The sequence below is a fragment of the Nelumbo nucifera genome, chromosome 4, assembly GCF_055504915.1.
Source record: "Nelumbo nucifera cultivar China Antique chromosome 4, China Antique-T2T, whole genome shotgun sequence".
NCBI classification, from domain to species: Eukaryota; Viridiplantae; Streptophyta; class Magnoliopsida; order Proteales; family Nelumbonaceae; genus Nelumbo; species Nelumbo nucifera.
The window spans coordinates 86,082,578-86,107,628 of record NC_142652.1 but is presented as its reverse complement, the minus strand read 5'-3'; the positions used below and the strand labels follow the sequence as shown (position 1 = coordinate 86,107,628).

Here is a 25,051-nt window from a genome sequence, read left to right as displayed (position 1 = left end):
CTCAATGAGCATATATTGTTTGCTTTCCCCTTAATAGGAGGGTCGAGACTGCACTGCCCAACTAGTAGCTGTATCTGGGCCTACATCCTTACCAGCCTAAACGTGTATTGGCTCTAGTCTTCCCAAGAACAACTCCTGAGACCTTAGCTAGCTGGCATATCAGTGGCCTCAACAGGAAAGAAAGATTCATTGGAAAATGATCCCTGTTGCTTTGTTGTGGACTGTTTGGACAGAAAGAAATAGTAGATTTTTTTTTTACAAAAATAATGCTTACAAGCTAATGAAATTCAAAGAAATATGGTTGCAAAGATCTAGTCCAGGGCCACTGCCTCATCTATAGATGAAATTTCTTTTCCAATTGTATTTAGTACACTTTTTGTAATCTTTTTTGTCATACACTCTGATCTGTACAGTCACTGTATTGGGGCCTCACTCTCTCTTTACCTCAGAAATACAAATTAATATGCTTCCCCCCTTCTCAAAATATAGGAGGGTGGAGACAACTCCAATTATTCACCTTTTGTATAGGTTACAACTTACAAATGAATATGCTTGTGGGTGGAATAAATACCGCAACAGTATCGGTAAATGAAATCCATCTGTCTTAACATCTGTTAAAAACTATTATTTCTCATTCCAAACAATCTCACCAATGTATGTTTATCAGCTTGTGGTTGTCTGTTGGGCAAACTATCCATTGTCAACAACTGAGAAAGGAAGAATATTAATTTGGATTCTGTTGTAACTTGTAAGGATCGGACAGCTAAAATTGTTTCGTATTTACTTAGATCTTGTGGGTGCTACTGCAGCCTTTTTTATTTTCTCTCTCTCTCTCTCTTCTTCTTTTCTTCTCCCTAATATTTATCCTTTGCTGCTGTTATTTCCATTACAGCAAGCTATTCTCAAATGCTTTCATACTTCCATTCTTATATACTTGTTTCTAGTTGCTCTACTACTTTGTCTTTGTAAGTAGTATCCTGTGCTACTAACAATTGCCCAGGCATAGGCTGCACCCTCACCACTTCACTATATGTGCATTAAGTAGCAAGGATTCAACTGTACTTACTTCAAATATTAAGTTATTTATCTATTTTTAAATAATATTATTCGAGGGCCGAGGAGGGAAATGGTATTGAGAGTTGATAGAATGATATTCTCAAAGAACCATTCATCCTAAAAGCTTAAGTTGTTAAGTGAGGTCCTTGAATAGGTTTTATTCTCTAACATGCCCCCTCACACGAAAGCCCATTGGGCTTGAAGTGTGGACAGCACAGGCCCACCCATACCTTGTGCTGAAACTTAATTAATTATAATGGGGTGATGAGAATCGAACACTAGACCACTTGATCAAAATGGCTCTGATACCATCTCAAAGAACCATTCATCCTAAAAGCTTAAGCTGTTAAGTAAGGTCATTGAATAGGTTTTATTCTCTAACAGATATAAATAGTCGATTGCTATTTCTACTCATCATATGGATAAGAGAGAGAGGGGTAGAGGATGACATGAAGAGTATAATGATTGGGACTTGTGAGTAGCCCACAAGAAAAGGGAGTATTTAAGGTAAGAATAGATGTTTCCTCACATGAACCGTGGTTCATATTAACTGAATTGTGATTTAAAGTTTCTTTAATCGCGGATCAAAAGCAGTCCCAATCCAGACTTGCTTGAATTGCAATTTAGATGTGAATCAGAGTATTAAGAGGCCCATCTCATCAGTTCTGGGCACCAAGCGTAAATCATCTATTCTCTTCTAACCCTAAATAAAACCATCTTAAATCAGCTTGCAGCCTTCAATATAGCCTTTTCCCTCATCATCATGATTATCATCATCTAAGCCCTTTCCCTCTATTTCATGCTTTTATGGTTGGCATACCATCACAATATCAATTAATTCTCCATTTCCACCCCCCATTTACTCAAAAAGTATTATGTGTACTCTGTTTTAGCTCGTTTATTTTGAATCCTTCAGACCTAAAGATCTAAAAGTTCTAACCCCAGCATTCAAAACTATGTCCTTTGCATACAAGCCAAATCACACAAAGTACAAAGAATAAATGGAAGTTATAGAACATGTAGGCACATAGAAAATCAGGTTTGTTCACCATCTAATCGGACAAATCCAACTACAAACTTCATGAGATGCTTAATGATGTTGTTAGTATTTATTTGTATTATTTGCTAAATGAACAATGTGTCAAACAATTATCCAAACTCTTTTCATAAACTGGTCACCAAACTGTACATCTACACTCATGGCCAACCACTTTAGTAAGGTCCCCTTTTGATGTACAAATTGGGCAGAGGTGAATAAGTAATACTGTAACAGCACAATCTCTTCCTAAACTGAAGTTGTTTCAGCCACACAGTCTCCATATAGAGAAATAATGCATCATTAGTATAAAAAGTTACAAACAAGCAGTACATGACTAGTTAATTTTCCTTCACCTTATGCCATAGTTTTTTTAAGCTGATATAGAGCTTAGTTAAATTGAGTTATACTGTATATTTTATGAGTTTCCTTTAATACTTTATTTGATCGACTAAACTCTCAATTGAGTCCACATGACCAATTATGAAATAACATATCAACATGCATATAGGTCACAAATAATTCACATTTAAAATATTCAGCTGATCACATAGAACCCAATAATCAACAAATAACATGAGATAAAAAAAGGCACAAAAACAGCATTAGAAATCTCACCTCACACTCTCTAACATTTCCATTCAAGTTGAAACAATGAGAGATTGTACCATCAATTGACCTTCCTCCAAAACCCCAAGCAGGAAATTGTTTATCAGAATCATAGACTTGAATGACCTCTCCAACCTCAAGTATAGCCTGCACAGGAGTTGACAGTTACGACATCTACCTGGACACAATATATTTGGACAGAAAAGGCATATTACTGTAAAACTTGTTACAAGCCCAAATCAACATTCGGAATCCTATAAGTACAAGAAATGATCAATAATCAATTGAAATTTACATGTTGCTTGCATGTCAAGGTCCTGCAGAACAGAGAAAAGTGAATGTCCCCCACAAGATGAAAGTAACTGTACACCTATCCATGGAGTAAGGCCTACAGTCCTATCATGTGTAAAACTACTAATTCCACAGACAAACTATGATATTCAACACCAAGAAAACAATTTGCTTCATTTCCTGTGGAAAAGGAAAAAAAGATAGAAAGTGTAATCTGTAACCTGCTGGTAAGCATTCAGTCTTCCTGATGGATCAATATAGTGCAAAGATTCCGGGAGTCGAGGATTTCCATTTGAAGCTGAAAAAGGAGAAAAAAAAACTTTAAATCATCATCTGAACAGGTTCAATTGCAATGACAGCACCAAGACACTAACTAAAACATAACACCACCAACTGGAGGCAACATACCTGTGAAATCAACAGCAACCATAAAGTTAAGTTCAAATCCACTAGAGATGTAATCCAAAAAACTGTACAGCAATTTCTCACAAAACCCATCTACAAAAAGCTGACCCTTCAGAATCTGTAGAAAAAAGCAGTGAAGGCAAGGGTAGTTAAACATGGCAACATTCAAGATGCAGGGGGATGATGAACACAATGTCAAATTATTAGAGGCAAGATCCTTGTTTTTAAGTATTAACAACTATAGTTGATTCCCCGGCCAGAGAAGGGGTGGGTAGGGAGGAGTGAGCTATATATTAGGGTCCTTCTTGAAAGGCTTAGACCAAAAGGTTGAATGTATTGGGATGTTAAATCACATTGGGAGTTTTTATTTTTACGGTATTTGCACACTTAAAATCATTGTGATTTTTACTGACCAACAAAATCAATCAAGATATAATAATATATAGCAAAATTGTTTTACAATTCAAAACAAAACAACCACCTTCTCATGGCCTTGTCGACCAGAAGATGGTAAGTGAAAATTTGCTCCAATCTTTTCCTTGTGAAGTCTTTCCAGGTCTGCAACTGACTTCTGAAGCTTCCTGATGAGGGAGAAAACCAATGAGAAGTTAAACTATGTCAAACATAAAGAAGAATAATGAAGAAAATTACATAACACATGAGCCCAAAAAATTCATCAGTTACCCATTTACCCTATAATTTCATGTTTTCCACTGCTGTTGAAATCGAAACATTCTATAATTAGTGGGTTATCCTGCAAAACATTGGAAGATTGTTAAAAATGAGTAATAAAAACAGAGATCAGTTTCAACAGGCTCAAACATTGTAAATATTTTAGAACAGTAAAAAGAGGAAGTGAAGTGATATCAATTAGGAATAGAAAATGTTAAAGATCAGATCGGGTCCAACAGCATGATATCCAGTCACATTATGCTCAAAAAATAAAACATAATTCTCTCATTTGTTAAAGTGAGAAACTAAAACAGAGATCAGATCTAACAGGCTCCAACATCATCAACATATTACTACTAGTAATATAAAATGGTAAAAAAGTTGCAAAAAAACAAGGTCCAAAGGCAATGATAACTTCCATGCATATTCACATTATGCTCAAAAAACATAAGTCAGTCATTGGTTTATTACACCATGATAGAGAACCATGGTGTTGAAACCAAAGACCTATTAAGGTAGCCCATAAGTTGTTTGGCTTTCCCAGTATATGAAAATCACCAGCAACCACTGTATAGTTTATCTGATAGTCATAGAAATGTGAGAAGCTTGCCTTGCTTCCATATTGCTGCATAGTCAGGTGGATGGGCTTCCAAGTTGGATTCAAGTTGTTATTCACAACTTCTGTCTTGCAAATTGGAACAGAACCTCCACTTTCAATTACTCTAGATATTCTTAAGAAAGGATCCTGTATGGTAATATAAACATAGGAAAAAAGGAATAAGAACAGCCAAACACATTTATATCCATGTAAATTATGCCCATTAATTTCAAATTAGCTATCTTAAGAATGCATACACTTTTAGAAAAGAGGTCCTTGTTTTCCAAGTGGGAACAACGCAGTATAATTTCTACAGCCTGCCTTGAAACAACAGTTTCCTCTGCATGGACTGTAAGTGTCCCAAATTTTTTAATGCCTGCATGTCCGTTTTTGCTTTGAAGATTAAGTGTCAGACTCCTGGTACTTTTAGTCACTATCTGTCATTTAGACAAAGAAATGTACCATTATGAGTATAATAATTTCCAAATAATTCTCAAGAGAAAATATATGGAAAACTCAATACATATGTTCCACGTTGCAAAACAGCAAAGGTAGCAATAAAGGTGTTATTATCAAATAAGCGCATCACCATTTACTTAAAAACAAAAAATAACCTTGTAATTAGACAAATATTTACAGTTTTGGATACATGTATTTACAGAGACCCTTTAAATTGGGTCAAACATGCTCTGAATCTCAGAGTACAAGATATTTCTATCAATTTCAATTGCTATACCGTGGCCAACTAAGAGCAGACTATTTAGAAAATAGTTTCTACAGGATTTGACCAAATTATGTTATTAAGGTCTCCTTGAGCTAAATGTAATCACAAAAGAGAAATTCCAGAGATGAATTTTAAGCAGTACTATTATGGAATCTGTGGCAACTTACCTCTGATAGAACACAAGTAGCTTCTCCAAGGAATTCTTGCTCGTTTAACTTCAACATCTGCAAGCATACATTATGAACTTAAAAAATTGACAAGAAGCTTTATTAATTTGTTAGGAAGAATGAATTACAAGAAAATGTGCCAGGCATCCCATTTTTAATGCTAGGCTAGCACTGACTACCTAACCCCAAAAACCAACTATTGCTTACATTGTGACATTCAATCCTCTTGGGGGATAATCCCCCAAAACAGATTACTTCCGTTCACCCCCTGCCTAGCCAACTCATTAGCTAGGTTATTGACTGATCTTTGTCTCCATACTTGCTAGAATAGTTTAGTTTGTTTATTGTTATTGGCAGCAGGGTATAATTGTCCTGTTACCTTTTCTTTTGTCTATTTTTTTAACTGTTATTTAAGTTGGGGTAGTTTAATCTGTGTACTCAGCATTATTATTATAATATAAGAGAGGCAGCAGTTAGAGGAGGTTAATTCTCTTCTCTCTGCTACAGCCCTAGTTCTCTCCCAACTCTCTTCTTCTCTCTTCTCTCTTCTCTCCATTCTCCTCTCTCTCTCTCTCTCTTTGATAGGAAACGGTAACTTTCATTAAACTTTAAGGAAACTAGCACAACTGTCACCTTTATAAGCATCATTAAATAGATTACAAACACGCCTAGAATAGATTTTCCCTACTAACTCCTTGCTTTGCTAAGGTATCAGCCATTGCATTGGCTGACCTCCTAGTCCATTTAAAGTGTACTTCAAGCTCCTTTGTTAGGTGCATAACTTCCCTTACTGGTTGTCTAAGGCACCAGATGCCCAAACTGTTAGCTTGCATCCAGCCTACTACCAATTTCGAATCACCCTCCACTTCTAAATGCTGAAAACCCAGTTGTTAAGCCAATTTCAGTCCTTGTAGGAGTGCTAACACTTTTGCTCTAAGAGAGTCCCCCAAACCTATCAGGCCAGGAAACAGGGCCAGGCCTCATCCTTCCCCATCACTAAAACACCCCCAATTCCAGAGGGGCCTGGATTACCTACAGAGCTGCCGTCAAAATTCAGCTTAAGACCAACAGCTAAAGGAGGGGACCGTTCTTCTTGAATTGATATAGAGGAGCAGGATGAACTCACTATTGTGCTCCAACATCTAACCAAAGCATCTACAGAGAAGTCCTTGAGCAGGTCCAACGATTTCAGCCAATGTATAGCCTTGATGGTAATCCCTTCTATGAGTTCATGTGCTGTTTTTTCTTGCCTTTGAAGATTCTGTCGTTTCTCTCTTCCCACACTGCCCAAATAACTGCTGCCCTCATTGTTCTCCACATCACCCTTCCTCTTTTCTTTGGTTGATGGAAAAAGCTAGATTCAAAAATTTCCACCACGATTGGAGGAATTCACCTGCACCCAAAAAGAGAGGAGAACCAATCCCAAATAGAATCCACCACGCTTCTTTTCCTTTTAATTTTTTAAGACAGTTTACAATACTAATGTTGTACTTAATTCCCTTGCCATCTTTATCTATGCATTTGTAGTTCCAAGATCCAGTAGTGCCATTATTGAGACACCTCACAATTACCTTTGAGCGGCCTTCCACCATTACATCTCTGTAGCTAAGAGATATAGACATTGTCAACCCATGCAATAAAGTAGTATTTTAACCCTTGTAGAGTTTCCAAAACCTATAGGCCTACAGAAAATAGCTATAGCACTTACACAACTATTCTTGAAGGCACCATCAGTGACTGAAAGGCTCAGGTTACCCAAGTTACACCCATCAAAGTTAATTTAGGAGTTCGGCAAGAGTGACTAATGAATAATGATCCTATATAAGGAGGAACAAGCCACAACTTGGCATATACAAATTATGTCATCTAAAGAGAAAGGAACAAAATTTTTATTTTTTAAAATTTAGTATCTGCAAGATTTTTTATCTGTCTGTGAAGTGAGTATCATAAAAATCCTCTTTCAAATTGACAAAGAAAAGTGTATGATGCCAACATCAATGTAAGGCACTTTAACTGCAGAAAGTCTCCATATCCATAAATTTGCTCCACTGCCCCATGTCTGTTTGTCAGGAAAATTCAGGTTCCTTAATTGCTTGCAATAATTGAGTATCCAGTCACCTCCCAATGATCTAGATATATGCCAGGACCAAGATTGGATAATGGACTCTGGCATTTAACTATTCCAAATGCTGGTACAGTTAAAATAATGTCATAAATTCATCATCTGAAATCCCATACATAGAACTGCATAAGGAGATCCAATTGGGTATGACATGTTGATCCTTTTTTAGAAAAAAGAAAAACATTTCAATTTTATTATGAATAAGCATAATCGCTACTTAGTATGAACATACTAGATGGTTACACTAATCATCTTGCTGTGAGCCTGCAATATGAGGCCTAGAAATTCAACGTTAGTAATCGGGCTTGTCACTGAAACTTACTAATGTCATAGACTCATAGCCAAGTTGAAAACTGAAACTGATGTACCCTCTTAAGACCTCCAGCATAAAGAAAATTCAATAATTAACCGATAAAAAAAACATTTCAATTTTATTATGAATAAGCATAATCGCTACTTAGTATGAACATACTAGATGGTTACACTAATCATCTTGCTGCAAGCCTGCAATACGAGGCCTAGAAATTCAATGTTAGTAATCGGGCTTCACTGAAACTTACTAATGTCATAGACTCATAGCCAAGTTGAAAACTGAAACTGATGTACCCTCTTAAGACCTCCAGCATATAGCAAATTCAATAATTAACCGATAATTGAATACTATTGCTCTCACATGCCACTTCCAGGCAGTATTAGCTATTGCTGTTCTTTTTATCAAATAACAAGAAGTTTTATTAGCATAAATATGATATAGAATGAAGGATAAGGTAACCTCCAACTATGGTACAGAATAACAGACAGAATGTGTGTGCGTGTATAAACTGCTAACACTATGGCTCCACAAAATACAAAATTGACATATCATTTACCTTCAACTATGGCATGTGTTGCTTGTATTAATACAAGTAGCAACCAATTAACCTTTAGTACTATATTAAATAAAACCATTTTTCTCCTTTTTATTCCAAAAATAGAAACTTTAAAGACTTGTCCTTTCTCCTATTTATTTTTCTTTGAAAATGTTGACATCTAAGTCCAAAGTGGATAATTTGGTATTTCCACTGTTCACAATGTCAAACATTGCCACTTTGTAATTTGATATGGACATAGAATAATCTAAGTCAAACGCATCTTACTGTGGTCTAAGATGACACAAGAAAACCAATCACAAAAAAATGTAACATACCTTCACAGGTATATTGTGATATTTGGTGTCAACATCAAAGACATGGAATCTGAAACACATGAAGCACCATTTCAATCAGAAAATCTTACACTAATGGCTGGATAATGTAAACTCATATGAATGACTACAGAGAAACAAGTTAAATACAGGAATGAGAAAATCTTACACTAATGGTTGAATAATCTCAAACTGATAAGCAATGGGAATTTTTCCAATCCAAACAGGATCCAATGTGTTCAGTATTACTTCTGTGCGACCACGTTCCTCAAGTGTTCCATCACTTTTCTTTGCAAACACCACAGCCATAGGGTCACTCTGCAATATAAAAGGTGTTCATAGAAGCAGCAAAATATGTCCATCTAGGTAGTGAAAAAGATTCACAAAGCAGATGCAGAATAGAATTAAAAAAAAAAAGCTTTAATATCATCATAATATACTAACAAGAACAATGAACATAATTTATATATGGAAGTGTATGATTGTCATTATACTTACTGATATTTAAGGTAATTTAAGCAAGCAATTAAATTTGTAGAGATAATGGGCCGAATGGGCCTTAGTTTCTTTGTTTTTCTTTAAACTATGTTTATGACTTGTGTTAGTAGGTACTAGGTAGTGGGCCTTAGTTATAGGCCTGTTTTCTTGTTTTTAATTGTTGTCTTTTAGTGATGGATGCCCCTACTAAGGGCACTCATGTAATTGTCTTTATTTTTTACAACAAAAGAATAAAAGAGATCATTGGGGGCTGAAGAGAGGTTTTAGAACAACTCTCTCTTCTTCTTCCTTTTCTTCCTCCATCACTTCTCTCTCTTCAATCTCCTTCTTTTCTCCTATTTCTTTTCTTTTAATTCAGATTATTGCAGGTGTGATTTACAACTAAATTGGACTGAACAATATATAGTGAAGAGATAGAAGGCATGATTTTTTTATCAGGAACAGATCAATGAAACTTTATTAACAAGAAAAAAGCAGGAAGTTTTGACCACAATATAATAATAGTCGTAGATTCTCAATGCAATTGGAAATAATAATAAGAACTCTATTGAGACTTGAGAGGAAAACTGTACCTTTGAAAAGATGTCAAGATCATGCAGTTTTGCAGCAGAGAGCGATAACTGCAGGCATGATTGCAAGTAACTGCATCGTTATGCTTAACAAAGAGAATTGGATAGCTAAAACTAAATGCAGAAAAAATGGATCCAAGATGAAAGGAAAAGATGCATATAGAAAATTAAACCTCTGCCCAAATTCTTTTATGCAAACAGAATCACAAATTTGATATAAAAAATTTAAGATTCACAGAAAAGGATGCAAAAAAAGAAAGGCATACAAAAGGATATACGATTAGGGTCAAGGCTTGCAAAAAATTCAGATTTAGTATCCCATAAATATGTTTACTTCAGCTTCTAGTTTTCGCAACCATCCTTCTTAGAGTTTAGCTCATCATAATTTTAATATAATCAGTCATATTTATAAAACATCTTACCAGGAGGCTTATTTTTTGCATATATTCAACTTGCAAATTTCATACTTTATAAGTTCCTTTCGTTTGTCTCTCCTACTTTATAAGTTCCATTTTCTCTATCTTTCATGCCTCAAATTTAACTACACTTTTTCTTTTAACTTTCTTTCTTGTGATTTTATATTTTTCAAAGTTTTCTGCATTTTTAGTATTTTGCCAATCTTTATAGTATGTTAATTTTACACTAATTATATTTTAAACCACTTCATTCCACCACCAAGGTCTTTTAGTATTTTGTCATTTCTATTTCCATTCTTCTAAAATGTCCTTTGCAACTTTCTTTACATAGTTAGCCATTTTAAGCCATGTATAATTAGCCTTTCCATCTGAATTCCATCTTCTTTCTCTATCAATCTGCTAATTGTTGAAGACATCCCTAGTGCACACATCTAGTACCATTAATCTATGGTTTTTGGTTAATATTTCACCTTAAATAGCTTTGCAATCCTTGCATATCGATTTCCATGATCTTTAAATGTTATTAAGGAAAAATTTTTTATGCTTCATCTACTTTTAAATGTTATTAAGCATTCATGATTCTTTTCAAAATATGTTTTTATTACTCTCATGTCATGAACTATTGTAAATTCTAAAATTATATCTCATATTTCACTCTTCTTCTCAAACCAGAATCCTCCATGCACCATATCATATCTTGCACTTCTTTTTTCCCACATGCACATTTAGATCTCCTCCTATAAAATCTTCTATCATTTGGAATTGCTTAGATTAATCCCTCTGAGTTTTCCCAAAATTGTCTTTTAATTTTCTTTAATTTTTTTCTAAACCCACTTGAGATGCATAAGCACTAATTATGTTAACGATTTCCTTACCTAAAACAAGTCTAATTAAAATTATTTTATCTCCAATTTCTTGTTTTGGATCCCTGTCTACTATTATTGTTACTCCATTTCTATTAATTACTTCTCTCGTGTACAGTGTACTGTATTGCACCAAGGATTAACATAAGAAATCTAGAGCCAGTTATAAAGCATGGATCTTGATCTTCAACCTTGTTTGTTTCTACTATTTGTTTGTTTACGCTTACTTTATGAGTTTATAATTCATCATCATCCAAGCCTCATCCCAACTATATGAGGTCAACCACATGAATCTTGTTTCACCAGTTGCTCTATTTAATGCATATCATTGTTAAATTATTGGCACTTAAATAATTTCTTACTACTTTTACCCATGTCCTTTTTGGTCTACTGGTACCCATTTCCCTTCTAGCCCCTTCAACTCGTAACAAATCAATTTTTCATATGAGTGTTGTTGGTAATCTTCTATGAACATGACCAAACCATCTTAGTCTACTTTTTTTAATTTATCACCAATTGGAGACACTACCAAGTTCCTATGAATTACTTCATTTTTTATCATATCCTTTCTACTTTTACCATATATCAATCTCAACATATGCATTGCCACATTCAATTTCTAACATGTCGTTTCTTGACTGCCCAACAATCTATACATGCAACATAATTGGCCTTGCAACTATTTTATAGAATTTTCCTTTTAATTTAAGTAGTATTTGCCTAACACATAAAACTCTAGATGCACCCTTACATTTTCCATCTTGCACTAATTCAATAGGCAACATCCTCCTAAATCTCCCCCTTGTTATGAATTATCAAGCCAAGGTACTAAAAAAGGTCACATTGAGTGACCTTGATTTGCACTCTTGGTCGTCAATCTCAAGCTTATGTTGGGTAGCTGCCCAACTCAGATCCTCTTCGAGGAAGGATAACCTCTAGAATAGGGGAAAGTGAGAATGAAGAGACAAAGAGATCAAATCTTCTTATTATTCCCTTATTATAAGTACACCTTTGTATTTATATTGAATCTTGCCTTTAATGTAACTGATTTACAACAGAATTATAACAACTTGCCAACTTGTTTGATTGACATTATAAGATCCTGGACAGAAGTAGCACAATCTTCAAGAGTGAAAGAGAGAGTAAGGATGGAATGTAAACCCCCAGATGGTAACAGAATTAAACTGAACATTGATGGAAGTTCATTTGGAAATCCGGGATTGTCAGGTATCGGGGGAGTAATCAGAAATTCTGAAGGGAGGATATTAGCATTATTCTCTGGACCTATTGGCATGGGCAACACTCTAGAAGCTGAGGTAATGGCTTTGCTACAAGGATTGAAGATAGCTAAGAAACTTGGAATGAGGCAAATTGAGGTTGAAGGGGAATCCAAGGTGATCATCTCTTGGGCTAATAACAATAGAACTACTCCATGGACCTTCAAACAAGTGATAAGGGAAGTGGAAAAGGTTGCAAGGGAGGTAGTGGCAGAATTCAAATGGGTTAGAAGGAGTGCAAATGGGCTAGCTGATCATCTTGCTAAACAAGGGGCTTTGAGGCAACAATTGTTTTGGGCTGCATTGTAAAAGGGACGGAAATATGTATTTGTATGGGACTTCTAGTTCCATACACAAAGTTGTAAAACTTCTTAAATCTAATTTCAAATAAAAGTTTCCTTTGATGATCAAAAAAAAACTTTCCAACTTGCTTGATTCAATTAACTCCAATTGTCTTTGTACTGGCTTCCTTATGCTGGAGGTGGCCTTAACTGATTTACAACAAAATTATAACAACTTGCCAACTTGTTTGTGATAGGCCCCCAATTAACTTTACGTATGCCAGGAAGGGGAAAGGCCAGTTTTCGGCTAAGGGGGGAAATAATTGAACATGGGGGCAATTATAGTTGGAGGGAATAAGGAGAGTCTTGAGGCATTTATAGCTATGTCAGTTAGGAATAAGAAGAGTATGGGCATTTATAACTTGGTCAGCTGGGCATTTATTGAGGGAATCAGTTATGCTGTGAGAAGAGTATAAGAAGGGGATTTGGGGGATGGGGGAGATAGGCTTTTGTTGCGTGAAGAATACTGTGAGTGATTGGGAGAGTTGGCAGTCTCTCGAAGAACCAACCAACTGTTAATGTTCTTCTTTTCTTCTGAATAAATACCAGTTCCTTTGTTGATGTTCTAGTTGTGTGAATTCTGTTGTGAGTCTGAGAATTGTGTGTCAAGTTTCTGGGACCTATCAGTGGTATCAGAGCACGTCTTTCCTCGGCCATGGTGACAGCTAAGGAAGTGGCATCGCAGGTGGAGGGTTTCGAAGAACGCCTGTCTTCTCTGCATTCTGGATTTCGTTTGGAAATGGATGGCTTACGCAACGAGTTTCAGCAACTCGATCCAGATAAGGTAGCTGCTGGACTTTCGAAGATCTCGTCCCTAGAGAACTCGGTACAATCTCTGGAAGGAGGTGTTCAAGATCTGGTGAGACAATTTGATTTGTTGCTTCAGCAACGGGCCTATTCAGCTCCTTTGTCTGCAACTGACATTGCTCCTCCTTTAGTCACATCGAGTCGTGCGGCTGACAAAGGGAAGAGTGCAGCTTTCCCGACGTCTTCTTCAATGTCAGTGCCGAAACATACTTCTGATCCACTTCCTCGGAAGTTGGAGCTACCTATTTTTGATGGGGAAAATCTAGACGGCTGGCTTTTTCGTGCGGAGCGCTATTTGGAGATTAATGGATTGCTTCCGGCAGAGCGTCTGCGAGCTGCAATTGTCTGTCTAGAGGGCGATGCATTGGCGTGGTATTACCGGGAAGTTGGTCGGCGACCTTTTCGTGGTTGGATAGAATTCAAAGAGCTTCTCCTTGAACGTTTTCGATCGACTCAGGAGGGTAATTTACAGGAGCAGCTCTTCTCGTTACATCAGTCTTCTACTATTAAGGGATATCATCGCCATCGAGGTGATCTTCGCTCCCTTACGTGACCTGCCGGAATCAGTCCTTGAAGCAGCATTTGTTAATGGGTTGCACGACCCTTTCCTGAACGGTGCCATGAAGCGAGGTGACTGGTATAGAACCAAAGACTTGGTACCTAAGGGCTCTGATTGGATTGTCAATGAAATGAAGAAATCTGGTCTTCGAGGCCGTGGTGGAGCTGGTTTTCCATCTGGCCTGAAGTGGTCTTTCATGCCAAAAGTATCTGATGGTCATCCTTCTTATCTTGTTGTCAATGCTGATGAGAGTGAGCTAGGAACATGTAAGGACAGAGAAATTATGCGCCATGACCCATGTTGAGCAGGAGAAGAAGAAAGGAAAGAACGAAGAAGAAGAAGAAGAAGAAGAAGGAAGAAGAGGCTACTGAGTTAAGGCCTCAAAAGAACTGCTTCAGTCGAGTGAAGCATTTGTATTTATACTATACTGGTTGTACAACACAAGAGGTCTACAAAATTACAAAAATACCCCTACAGGCACTAAACCTACGTACAATACATATAATACACCTGTCAACACTCCCCCTCAAGTTGGGGCATAGATATCAATCATGCCCAACTTGTCACAGAGACCTTGGTGTCTGGAATGGTTTGGCCCTTTTGTAAAGATGTCTGCTAGTTGGTCTTCAGAGCTGATGTATGGAGTGCATACTTCGCCTGTGATGATTTTCTCTCTGATAAAGTGCTTGTCAACCTCAATGTGCTTTGTTCTATCATGTAGTACTGGGTTGGCAGCGATACTTATAGCTGCCTTGTTGTCACAGAGTTGAGTCATGGGTTTGTCAACTGGAAAACCCAACTCTCCCAATAGATTCTTTATCAACATACCTTCGGCTACTCCGTGTGCCATTGCACAGTACTCAGCTTCAGCATTGGATCTAGCTACCACGGTTTGCTTCTTACTCCTCCAAGTAACAAGGTTCCCTCCTACAAAGGTGCAGTAGCCACTAGTAGACCTTCTGTCACTTTGAGATCTAGCCCAATCCGCATCTGTGTAAATTTCAACTCTCAAATGTCCATGTTTCTGGAATAATAAGACAGCACCTAGGAACTTCTTAAGATACAGCAGTATTCTCTCCGCTGCTTCAAGATGAGTGGACCTAGGTGCATGCATGAACTGGCTGAGGACACCAACAACATATGCTATTTCTGGACATGTCATAGAGAGGTACAACAATCTCCCTACAAGCCTCTGAAATTGCTTCACATCCTTAAGAGGTTCACCTTGGTTGTCACTTAACTTATGGTTGGGGTCAATGGGAGAGTCAGCTGGTTTAACCCCAATCTTTCTAGTGTCCTTAAGCAAATCTAGGACATATTTCCATTGAGAGATGAAGATACCCTTTTTTGATCGGGCAACCTCAATTCCAAGGAAGTATTTGGCGGGTCCTAGATCTTTCACTTCGAACTGAGTGGCAAGAAAGCCCTTCAAACTTTGAATTTCATCATTCCAGTCACCAGTAACAATTATGTCATCCACATATACTATTAGGGCAGCCATTTTACCCTCTACTCTTTTTACAAACAGCGTGTGATCTGACTGGCATTGCTTGTATCTCCTCTGCTGAACCAAGCTCTTGGTGATTGCTTCAGCCCGTATAAAGACTTCTTTAACTTGCACACTTTTTGTTCACTTCCTTGAGCCAAAAAACCGGGGGGTTGAACCATATAAACTTCCTCTTCAAGGTCACCATTCAAAAAGGCATTCTTGATGTCGAGCTGATGTAGATCCCAATTCAGATTGGCAGCAAGAGAGAAAAGGACTCTAATAGAGTTCGTTTTGGCAACAGGGGCAAAGGTTTCTGCATAATCAACTCCATATACTTGAGTAAAACCCTTTGCCACTAAACGAGCTTTATACCTCTCCACGGTTCCATCAGCCCCATGCTTAATAGTGAACACCCATTTACATCCCACTAGATCCTTTCCCTTAGGGAGATCAACAAGTTCCCACGTGCCATTCTTATGAAGGGCATCAATTTCTTCCTTCATGGCCTTTGTCCATTCTGGTAATGAGAGAGCTTCTGTCACATTCTTGGGAATAGGGATACTGTCAATGGAGGTAAGAAAAGCACGAAATGAAGGTGAGATGTTCTCATAGGAAACAAAGTTGGAAATGGTGTGTTTAGTGGTGCACGACCTAACACCTTTCCTGTGGGCAATGGGAAGGTCAAGATCATTAGCAACAGGGAGGTTGGGAGTCCAGTTACCTGAGTGAATATGATCTCCCCCCAAGGAATTTGATGGCACTTGAGGTACGGCTTCTGGATTCTCCACAGCTCTTGAACCTGGTTGGCCTTTACGACGACGAGAAAAAATGCGGAATGGTGGAGGATCAAAATGATAAGGGGGAGAAGGAGAAGTAGTAGGAAGAGGAGGAAGTTGAACAAGTTTCTCCTCATGCCTACACTCCCCCTGAGGAGAAACAAGAAAGAATGGCTCATCTTCAAAGAAGGTAACATCCATGGAGACATAGAATTTCCGAGAAACAGGATCAAAGCAACGATACCCTTTCTGAGAGAATTAGTAGCCAAAAAATATGCACGGGGTAGCACGAGAGTCCAATTTCCCCCGGGTGGGAGATAGGTTTTGGACAAAGCACCGACAACCAAAAACACGAGGAGGAATAGAAAGAAGAGGGGCCTTAGGAAAGAGAAGTTGATGTGGGGCTTTGTACTCTAACCAACGAGAGGGCATTCGGTTAATGAGGTATGTAGAACAAAGGATGGCCTCAAGCCAAAATCGTTTGGGAACATTCATGTGGAGTAGTAAACCCCGTGCCACTTCAAGAAGGTGTCGATTCTTCCATTCAGCCACACTATTTTGTTGTGGCGTGCGGGCACAAGAGCTCCGGTGAAGTGAGCCATGTGAAGCAAAGAACTCCGTGAGGTCACTATGAAAAAAACTCTTTTGCATTGTCTGATTGAAATATTTGAATTTCGGTCTGAAATTGGGTGAAGACCATCCGCTAAAAATCTTGGATAATTTTTGGTACTTCCTCACGGGTTTGCATTGGATATACCCAAGTGTATCTAGAATAATCGTCAATGAAGGTAATGAAGTACTTGTAGACACTCTCAGAAGGTAAAGTAACAGGGCCCCACACATCAGAATGCACAATGTGAAAAGGAAACTCAGATTTACTATTTCTTTGAGGGAATTGAGTTCTACAATGCTTGCTTAACTAACATGTTTGACAAGAAAAATTAGAAACAGACACTGACTTACACAATTATGGGAAAACAACTTTCAAGGACTCAAAAGACAAATGACCCAGACGACAATGCCACAAATACATTTTACTCTTTCTGAACTGACTCATAGACTCTGTAACATGAAGGCCAGCCGTATTCTCCAGCATATAGAGTCCATCAACCATACATCCCCTACCAATCGTCCTCCCCGAGGCCAGATCCTGAATCACACAATAGGAAGGGAAAAAAGTCACATAACAGTTTAAGGAATTTGTAACACTACTGACTGAAAACAAATTCATAGGGAATTTTGGAACATGAAGAACATTAGAAAGAGTAAGGCCGAGGGGAAGAGAGAGAGTTCCTTGACCAGCTATGGAAGTGTATGATCCATCAGCTAGTCTCACTTTATCTCTTCCGGAAAGAGGGTGATAAGTTTGAAAGTAAGAGGACATACCAGTCATGTGTTTTGACGCTCCAGAATCAATGATCCATGTAGAGTCAAGGTCGTGAGAAGCAACATGGAAAGTTGTGGCAGGATTACCTGATGTGGATGCAAAAGAGGTGGTGGGAGGAGCATCCATCTGGCGAATAGCTCTACCATAAAGCTCTAAATGGTCACGGAAGGAGTTTACAATATCCTCCCTTGGGTCAGATCCAGAGTAGCTATGTTGGCCATGTAATGTTTGAGTCACCGTAGAAGTGGAGGGTTGATTCTCCCGAGTAACCATATTGGCCATGTGGTGTTTCTTGGTACCTTGTTGCTCGGGTCTTCTAATTACATCTGAGCCTTGCTTCTTAGGTAAATCCTGAGCCCACTTTGGTTTCCCATGGAAATCCCAACAAGTATCTTTGGTGTGTCGGGGCTTCTGACAATTAGTGCACCACAATTTTTCCTTATCCTCTGCTTTCTTCTGGAGATCCCCTCTCTTGGAAAAAGGTCCACCACTAGTAGAGGTACCCCCCTTTGCCGCCAACACAATTGCATCCCCTCCGGTGTTGTTCATCAAGTTCCTCCTGCTCTCTTCAGACTGGACAAGAGCATAGACCTCCTGAATTGAAGGAAGATCCTTAGAACTTAGAATTTGTACCCTGATGGATTCATAGATAGGATTGAGACCATGTAAAAAAGCAAACACTCTTTGCAGTGAGACAAGTTTCTTATACAATTTTGCATCTTCATCACACTTCCAATCAATATTCTGGTAATGCTCCAACTCCTTCCAAACAGTGGACAAATCAGAGTAATAAACTGAAAACTCCTCTCCCCCTGTTTACAAGTAGATGAAGTTACTTGCAGTTGATAAATCTTGGCATAGTGTCAAAGTTCAGAATATGTGGATTTTGCATGTTCCCTTGCAGTTTCAGCCCATATGAAGTTCTTCCTTATTTGCGGTTGCATGGAGATCAAAAGCCATGACATAACCATACTATTCTCCTGATCCCATCTATCATGTTCTGCATTTCCAGAAGGTGGTTCTTTGATTCTTCCATTTATGTAGCCTATTTTTCCCCTTGCAGTTATGTATAGCTTGATCCCCCTTGACCACTCTAGGTAGTTTAACCCATCAAGAGGAACCACATCCATAGGGAAGGATAGATCACTGCTCCCACTCATTCCATTCAGCATTGTAGAGATTTCGGATGTAGCTGAATCTTCACTATTCATACTTCTAGGTTCAGAACACTGCCTTACAGAACTACTACAGTCCACAACTAGGCACTTGCTGATTTTCGGTTTCACAGAGAACCTAGCACAAACACTGCAGCTGCAGTACTAGGTTGTATGACCTACACTGTGTAGGAGTCCACAGAACAATATATGAACTGCACTTGCAGTGTAACCAGGTCTGAATGATCTACAGTTTTACAACTTTAATGCAGCTTCTCAGCTGAAAAAAAAACTCAGTAGGAACAGCAATACGAGTGGTGGTTCACCACACCTAATCGGCTGATATCCACTTTCTAGGGCAGCCGAACAGTCACTTAGGGTTTAGGGTTCATCAACAGTCCCTTAGAGAGTTGAATAGAGCAACACACAATCGGAGGAAGGGGGACAGTCCCTACTCAGATTTGGGACATTAACAGTCCATCGAAGGAGGCAAGAATAGAACCACAAACAGAAAAAAATTCAGTTCAGTACCTAGGTCACCCGAACTGTGAATAGGCAGTACAGTCATGGACTCAAACTTCTCTTCAGGTCAGAACCCTCCTTCGTACATCTGGGATGGTTTTCTACAGACTTCTTAGCCGAGCAACTCCAGTTACCAGCACCTTGGGCTGAAGGATGAAGGATGAAGAAGAAAAAACTTGTAGCAGAACCTTTTTCTGCACTAGGAAGTTGAACAGTCAGCTTTCTTGTAGCAGAGCCCTACTCGGCAATGGAGACTAATTGCAGCACTAGAGAAAGCTTCCTCTTCCTTGTCTTCGAGCATCAGGACTATAGCTTCTATGCAGCAACGGAGAGAGACCTCAGCTGGTTGTTTTCCAGGCCTGGACGGTCCTGTTAGACAGTTTTTGTATGCCCTTAGCTTCAATCAGAATGATGTACATTATGAGTTTATTGTAAATGAATAAAGTACATATTTGATTCATGTTCCTTTGGTATGTTTCTGTGTAATACCCTTAAACTGGACACTTAATGAGACTCGTGTTAGTTTAGAATGTTCACAGCCAATGGGTCGGTCTAAGGAGACCTATCCTGATAAGGTTGACACTGATGTGCCACCAAGTCGGTTGGAGTGGCCTGTCTTAGCCGCCAGGGTGAGACCCAAGGCACATGCAGTGTAGGATTAATTGAATCTTTGAACCGGACCAGATTTTCAGTATTGCCCTGGACCTTGGAGATTAATGGGCAAAACTGGAAAGTTACACCCGACCCCTAGACTCGATTATGATACTACACTAAGTGTCGGATTGGGTTGTCTTTGATGTACCAATCAGTGAGATCCTTAGCGAGGGTCAAAACCTGAGTATGTTGGGGCAGTTTGAGAATTCATCTGAGTGGGTGATCATAATAACAGGATCAACCCCTTTGTCGAACAAAGGTAATGATCGGGGATGCACTCTCACTAATGGAAACCAAGACTGCCGGCAGCCGATTTCAATCGTTGAGATTTGTTTTGCAAAATATATTTTATATGAGATATAAAAGTATATATATTACGGTTTCCAAAATGTTTGCAAGAAGGTTTTAATTCCCTAGATCCATATAAGCAGAGAGTGCAACACTGTTCCTTGCAGTCGAGGGAGAGGTCCTCTCTTGTCGAGCAGTGTTTGATCATTATGGGCTGAGAGGTTGAGTGTAAGACCATTGAGGATAATACCTGATGGGCTAATCTTGCATCTGCCCACAATCCCTGGGTGTTACAAGGTGGCTTGGCCCAGGGACCACTTAGGGTAAGTGTTGGGCCCATAAAGCCCATGTGATGGGTTTTAGGGGTGCACTGTCCATAACAGTGTATTCGGCCAGGCCTTGTAGCAAAGGCTGGGCTGAACCCATGTGGCTGATGTGTAGATCAATGCTTGGGTCCCACGCCATACAAGGAAGCCCAACTGAGCAACAGTTAGGAAGGCTAAGTGAGCACTTGACCTTAATGGGCCTAAAGCCCATTTCGAACTGGGTTGTTTTAATTAGTTAAATATGGGGCGAATTCTGGGATGGATTAGCATATAGGATAGGGTCTTAACCCTATCCACTTAGAGAGTCCAAATCTGAATGTGATTCAGATCTGGAAACCTCCTAATGAGATTAGGAGAAGGTTGATCTAATCTGCAGATAAGATAAGGGTTTATCCTTATCACCTAAAGGGATGTCTGATCCAAATATGATTTGGATCTACAACTCCTAATGGGATTAGGAGCTGATCCTTTAAGGTTACAAAAGAAGGAAGGGGCGGCAGCCTTTAGATATCACAAGATCATCAGATCACTGCAAGTCTTTAGAGCTGAAATCACAGAAGAGAGAATTCAGCATACCTGCGAAAATTCTCTTGCCGCCTCCTTCCTGCCGCTGCCTCACCTGCCAGTTCAACCTCCTTTTCAGTGAGAGAAATCAAGATTCGATCTTGATATCAGTTCCTTGTGAAAGGACAGATAGGAAGCTATGCTCACGTGCCATCCTGTTATTTCTTGCGAAGGACTAGGTTATTGGAGAAGAACACTGCTGATTCTGCTCCATCCTACACTGCGCCATCTTCAGTGGGAGCAGTCTTTGGATCCTTCCTTGGGCGTGAACACCTTCGTTGGGAGATATTATTTCTCCGTATTAGGTATAATCCTCTCCTACTGCTTTTGTTCAGATCTGGTTCAATTTATGGTTCAAGATTGATCCTTGAAAATATGATTTTCTAAATAAGGAATGTGATTCCCAGTTGAAGGGAGAGAATTTTTTTTTGAAATTCGCCCACCTTATTCCACAAGATTTGGGCGTCCATAAGATGGATCTCTCATCCCTTCAGGTCCTGCTCTGATACCATGTTGAGCAGGAGAAGAAGAAAGGAAAGAAGGAAGAAGAAGAAGAAGAAGAGGCTACTGAGTTAAGGCCTCAAAATAACTGCTTCAGTCGAGTGAAGCATTTGTATTTATACTATACCGGCCGTACAACACAAGAGGTCTACAAAATTACAAAAATACCCCTATGGGCACTAAACCTGCGTACAGAACATATAATACACCTGTCAATAACCCACATAAACTACTAGAGGGTTGCCTGATTGCAGGGGTTGGTATGCAGGCCACTGTTGCTTATATCTACATAAGGGGAGAGTATGTAAATGAGCAGAAAAACCTTGAGAAGGCAAGGAGGGAAGCTTATCAAGCTGGACTTTTGGGAAAAAATGCTTGTGGATCTAGATAAGATTTTGATGTTCATATCCACTATGAAGCTGATGCTTACATTTGTGGAGAAGAGATGGCATTGTTGGAAAGCCTTGAAGGAAAACAAGGAAAACCAAGGTTGAAGCCTCCTTTTCAAGCTAATGCAGGGCTATATGGATGTCCAACAACTGTTACAAATGTTGAAACTGTGGCTGTTTCCCCCACCATTTTAAGGCATGGTCCTGAATGGTTTGCTAGTTTTGATAGGAAGAACAATTCTGGGACAAAGCTATTCTGTGTCTTAGGCCACGTGAATAAGCCTTGTACAGTTGAAGGGGAGAGGAGTATTCCATTGAAGGAGCTGATATAGAGGCACTGTGGAGGAGTTAGAGGTGAATGGGATAATTTGCTTACAGTGATACTAGGGGTTCTTCTATTCCACTGATTCCAAAGCACATATGTGATGATGTGTTGATGGATTATGATGCACTCAAGGCTGTCCAAACGGGTTTAGGGACAGCTGATGTAATTGTGATGGACAAGTCAACTGATATTGTGGATGCAATTGCTAGGCTCTCTTACTTCTATAAGCATGAAAGTTGTGGGCAATGCACACCATGCAGGGAGGGGACAGGATGGCTGTGGATGATCATGGAGAGGTTGAAGGTTGGAAACGCGAAGCTGGAGGAAATAGACATGCTTCAAGAGGTGACAAAGCAGACACACCATCTGTGCATTGGGTGATGCTGCTGCTTGGCCTGTGCAGGGACATATCAGTGCGCGGTGTGCATCCATCCACTATGCCTGGAGTTACTGGTTTGGAAGTGCTTATTCATTGGCAGGGCCTACCTGATTTTGAAGATTCTTGGGAGCCTTTTGACTTGCTTCGAGACCAATTTCCTCATTTTAACCTTGAGGACAAGGTTAGACTTTGGGCGACGGGTAATGATAGGCCCCCAATTAACTTTACGTATACCAGGAAGGGGAAAGGTCAGCTTTCGGCTAAGGGGGGAAATAATTGAACATAGAGGCAATTATAGCTGGAGGGAATAAGGAGAGTCTTGAGGAATTTATAGCTATGTCAGTTAGGAATAAGAAGAGTATGGGCATTTATTGAGGGAGTCAGTTATGCTGTGAGAAGAGTATAAGAAGGGGCTTTGGGGGATGGGGGAGATAGGCTTTTGTTGAGTGAAGAATACTGTGAGTGATTGGGAGAGCCGGCGGTCTCTCGAAGAACCGACCAACTGTTAATGTTCTTTTTTTCTTCTAAATGAATACCAGTTCCTTTGTTGATGTTCTAGTTGTGTGAATTCTGCTGTGAGTCTGAGAATTGTGTGTCAAGTTTCTGGGACCTAACAGTTTGGTTCAGTTAACACCAACTGTCTTTGTATTGGCTTCCTTATGCTAAGGTGGCCTTCTTCTCCTTTTAGAATATACATGTAGTCTGTTATGGGCCCGGGAATAGGATCTCGTCACGGGTCGGTCCCCGGGAAAAAGCTCATGTTTTCCCTTGTTCCTCCCCTTCCTGGCTGAACCTATCTTGGCGTCCTAGAGGGTGATTTGTCCAAGAGATCACCGAACTCTCCTTTTACTCTTTTTCTTGACTGGAAATTTGATATCTTTATTCAATAATTCAGCTCCTTAAATAGGAGATTACAAGAGGTAAGAGTCCTCCTTGTAGGAAGACTCCTTGATAACTAAATTGCTTACAGATAAGATAGATAAGACTCCTAGATAGGACTAACTAAACTGCTTACAGATAAGATAGATAAGACTCCTAGATAAGACTCTCAAGAAGGATAAAAACTCCCTAAGATAAATCAGACTCTATACTAATCCTTATTGGAACAGATAAGATAAGAGTAAGAAAGCAGATAAGATAAAGATAAGATAAGATGAACTGTGGCTAGCTAGATAATCTGATGAGGGTCCCACGTTACTGCTGCTGCCGGCGGTGGTACTTCTTCCCCACGAATGTGTCCATAACATAGTCCCTGCCCCCTTGTGCCTCTAACATCTCCCCCCTCCTCAAGCTAGCACTCGTCCTCGTGGCCATAGTGTGGAAAGTGTTGTATCAACTTGGTGCTGGGCTCCCATGTGGCTTCTTCATTTGGTAACCCTTCCTAGCAGACTAATGCCTCTTTAATAAAGGCTTGACCTTGTTTCACCCATTTGTGGATTGACAGCTTTCTTAAGGACGGAGACATGGAAAACCAGGTGTACTTTGGAGTCTACTGGAAGTTCCAACTTGTAGGCTAATGGTCCTATCCGTTGTAGAATTTTGAATGGTCCATAGAACATAGGGGAAAGCTTGTTGTAGGGGTGGGAGGCCAATGAGGCCTGTCTATATGGTTTGAGTTTTAGGTAGACAAACTCGCTTTCCTGGAACTCAATGGGCCTGTGTTTTGCATCATAATAGTGCTTCATCAGTTCTTGAGCATGTGTCAAGTGACCTTCAATTCACGAATGATTTCATCTCGGGATGAAAGACACTCATCAACCGCTACATTAGCTGAAGACCCCTTTTCATAGGGTAGAACTGATGGTGGGTCTTTGTCGCATAATGCTTTAAATGGTGTCATACCTGCTGAGACATAGAATGAGGAGTTGTACCAAAACTCTGCCCAAGGCAGCCATTGTATCCATTGCTTTGGTCTATCCCCCACAAAGCATCGTAAATATGTCTCGATGCATCTGTTGACAACTTCAGTCTGTCCATCCATCCGAGGATGATAGCTAGTAGAGGTGTTGTGTAAAGTGCCTTGTAACTTGAAATATTCTCTCCAAAAACTGCTGAGGAAGGTTGGGTCTCTGTTTGAGACGATTGCCTTCATTGTCCCATGTAA

General features: G+C 39.3%; 1 protein-coding gene and 1 pseudogene across 2 annotated transcripts in view; one reads left to right on the top strand and one right to left on the bottom strand.

Annotated features, from left to right (window-relative positions):
- BON3 (Calcium-dependent phospholipid-binding Copine family protein) overlaps window positions 1-25,051 on the bottom strand; it is a 46,790-nt gene that overhangs the window by 12,336 nt on the left and 9,403 nt on the right. For both annotated transcript variants that reach the window (XM_019200481.2, XM_088903333.1), the window contains exons 2-12: window positions 9,934-9,981; window positions 9,033-9,181; window positions 8,867-8,915; window positions 5,559-5,615; window positions 4,925-5,104; window positions 4,680-4,814; window positions 4,090-4,151; window positions 3,879-3,978; window positions 3,401-3,515; window positions 3,214-3,290; window positions 2,711-2,848 (exon numbers count right to left, since the gene is read on the bottom strand). In XM_019200481.2, the coding sequence (XP_019056026.1) occupies window positions 2,711-2,848; window positions 3,214-3,290; window positions 3,401-3,515; window positions 3,879-3,978; window positions 4,090-4,151; window positions 4,680-4,814; window positions 4,925-5,104; window positions 5,559-5,615; window positions 8,867-8,915; window positions 9,033-9,181; window positions 9,934-9,981 (1,110 nt within the window). The remainder of the gene's footprint in view (window positions 1-2,710; window positions 2,849-3,213; window positions 3,291-3,400; window positions 3,516-3,878; window positions 3,979-4,089; window positions 4,152-4,679; window positions 4,815-4,924; window positions 5,105-5,558; window positions 5,616-8,866; window positions 8,916-9,032; window positions 9,182-9,933; window positions 9,982-25,051) is intronic.
- On the top strand, window positions 12,358-23,174 carry LOC148800812 (NADH dehydrogenase [ubiquinone] flavoprotein 1, mitochondrial-like; annotated as a pseudogene).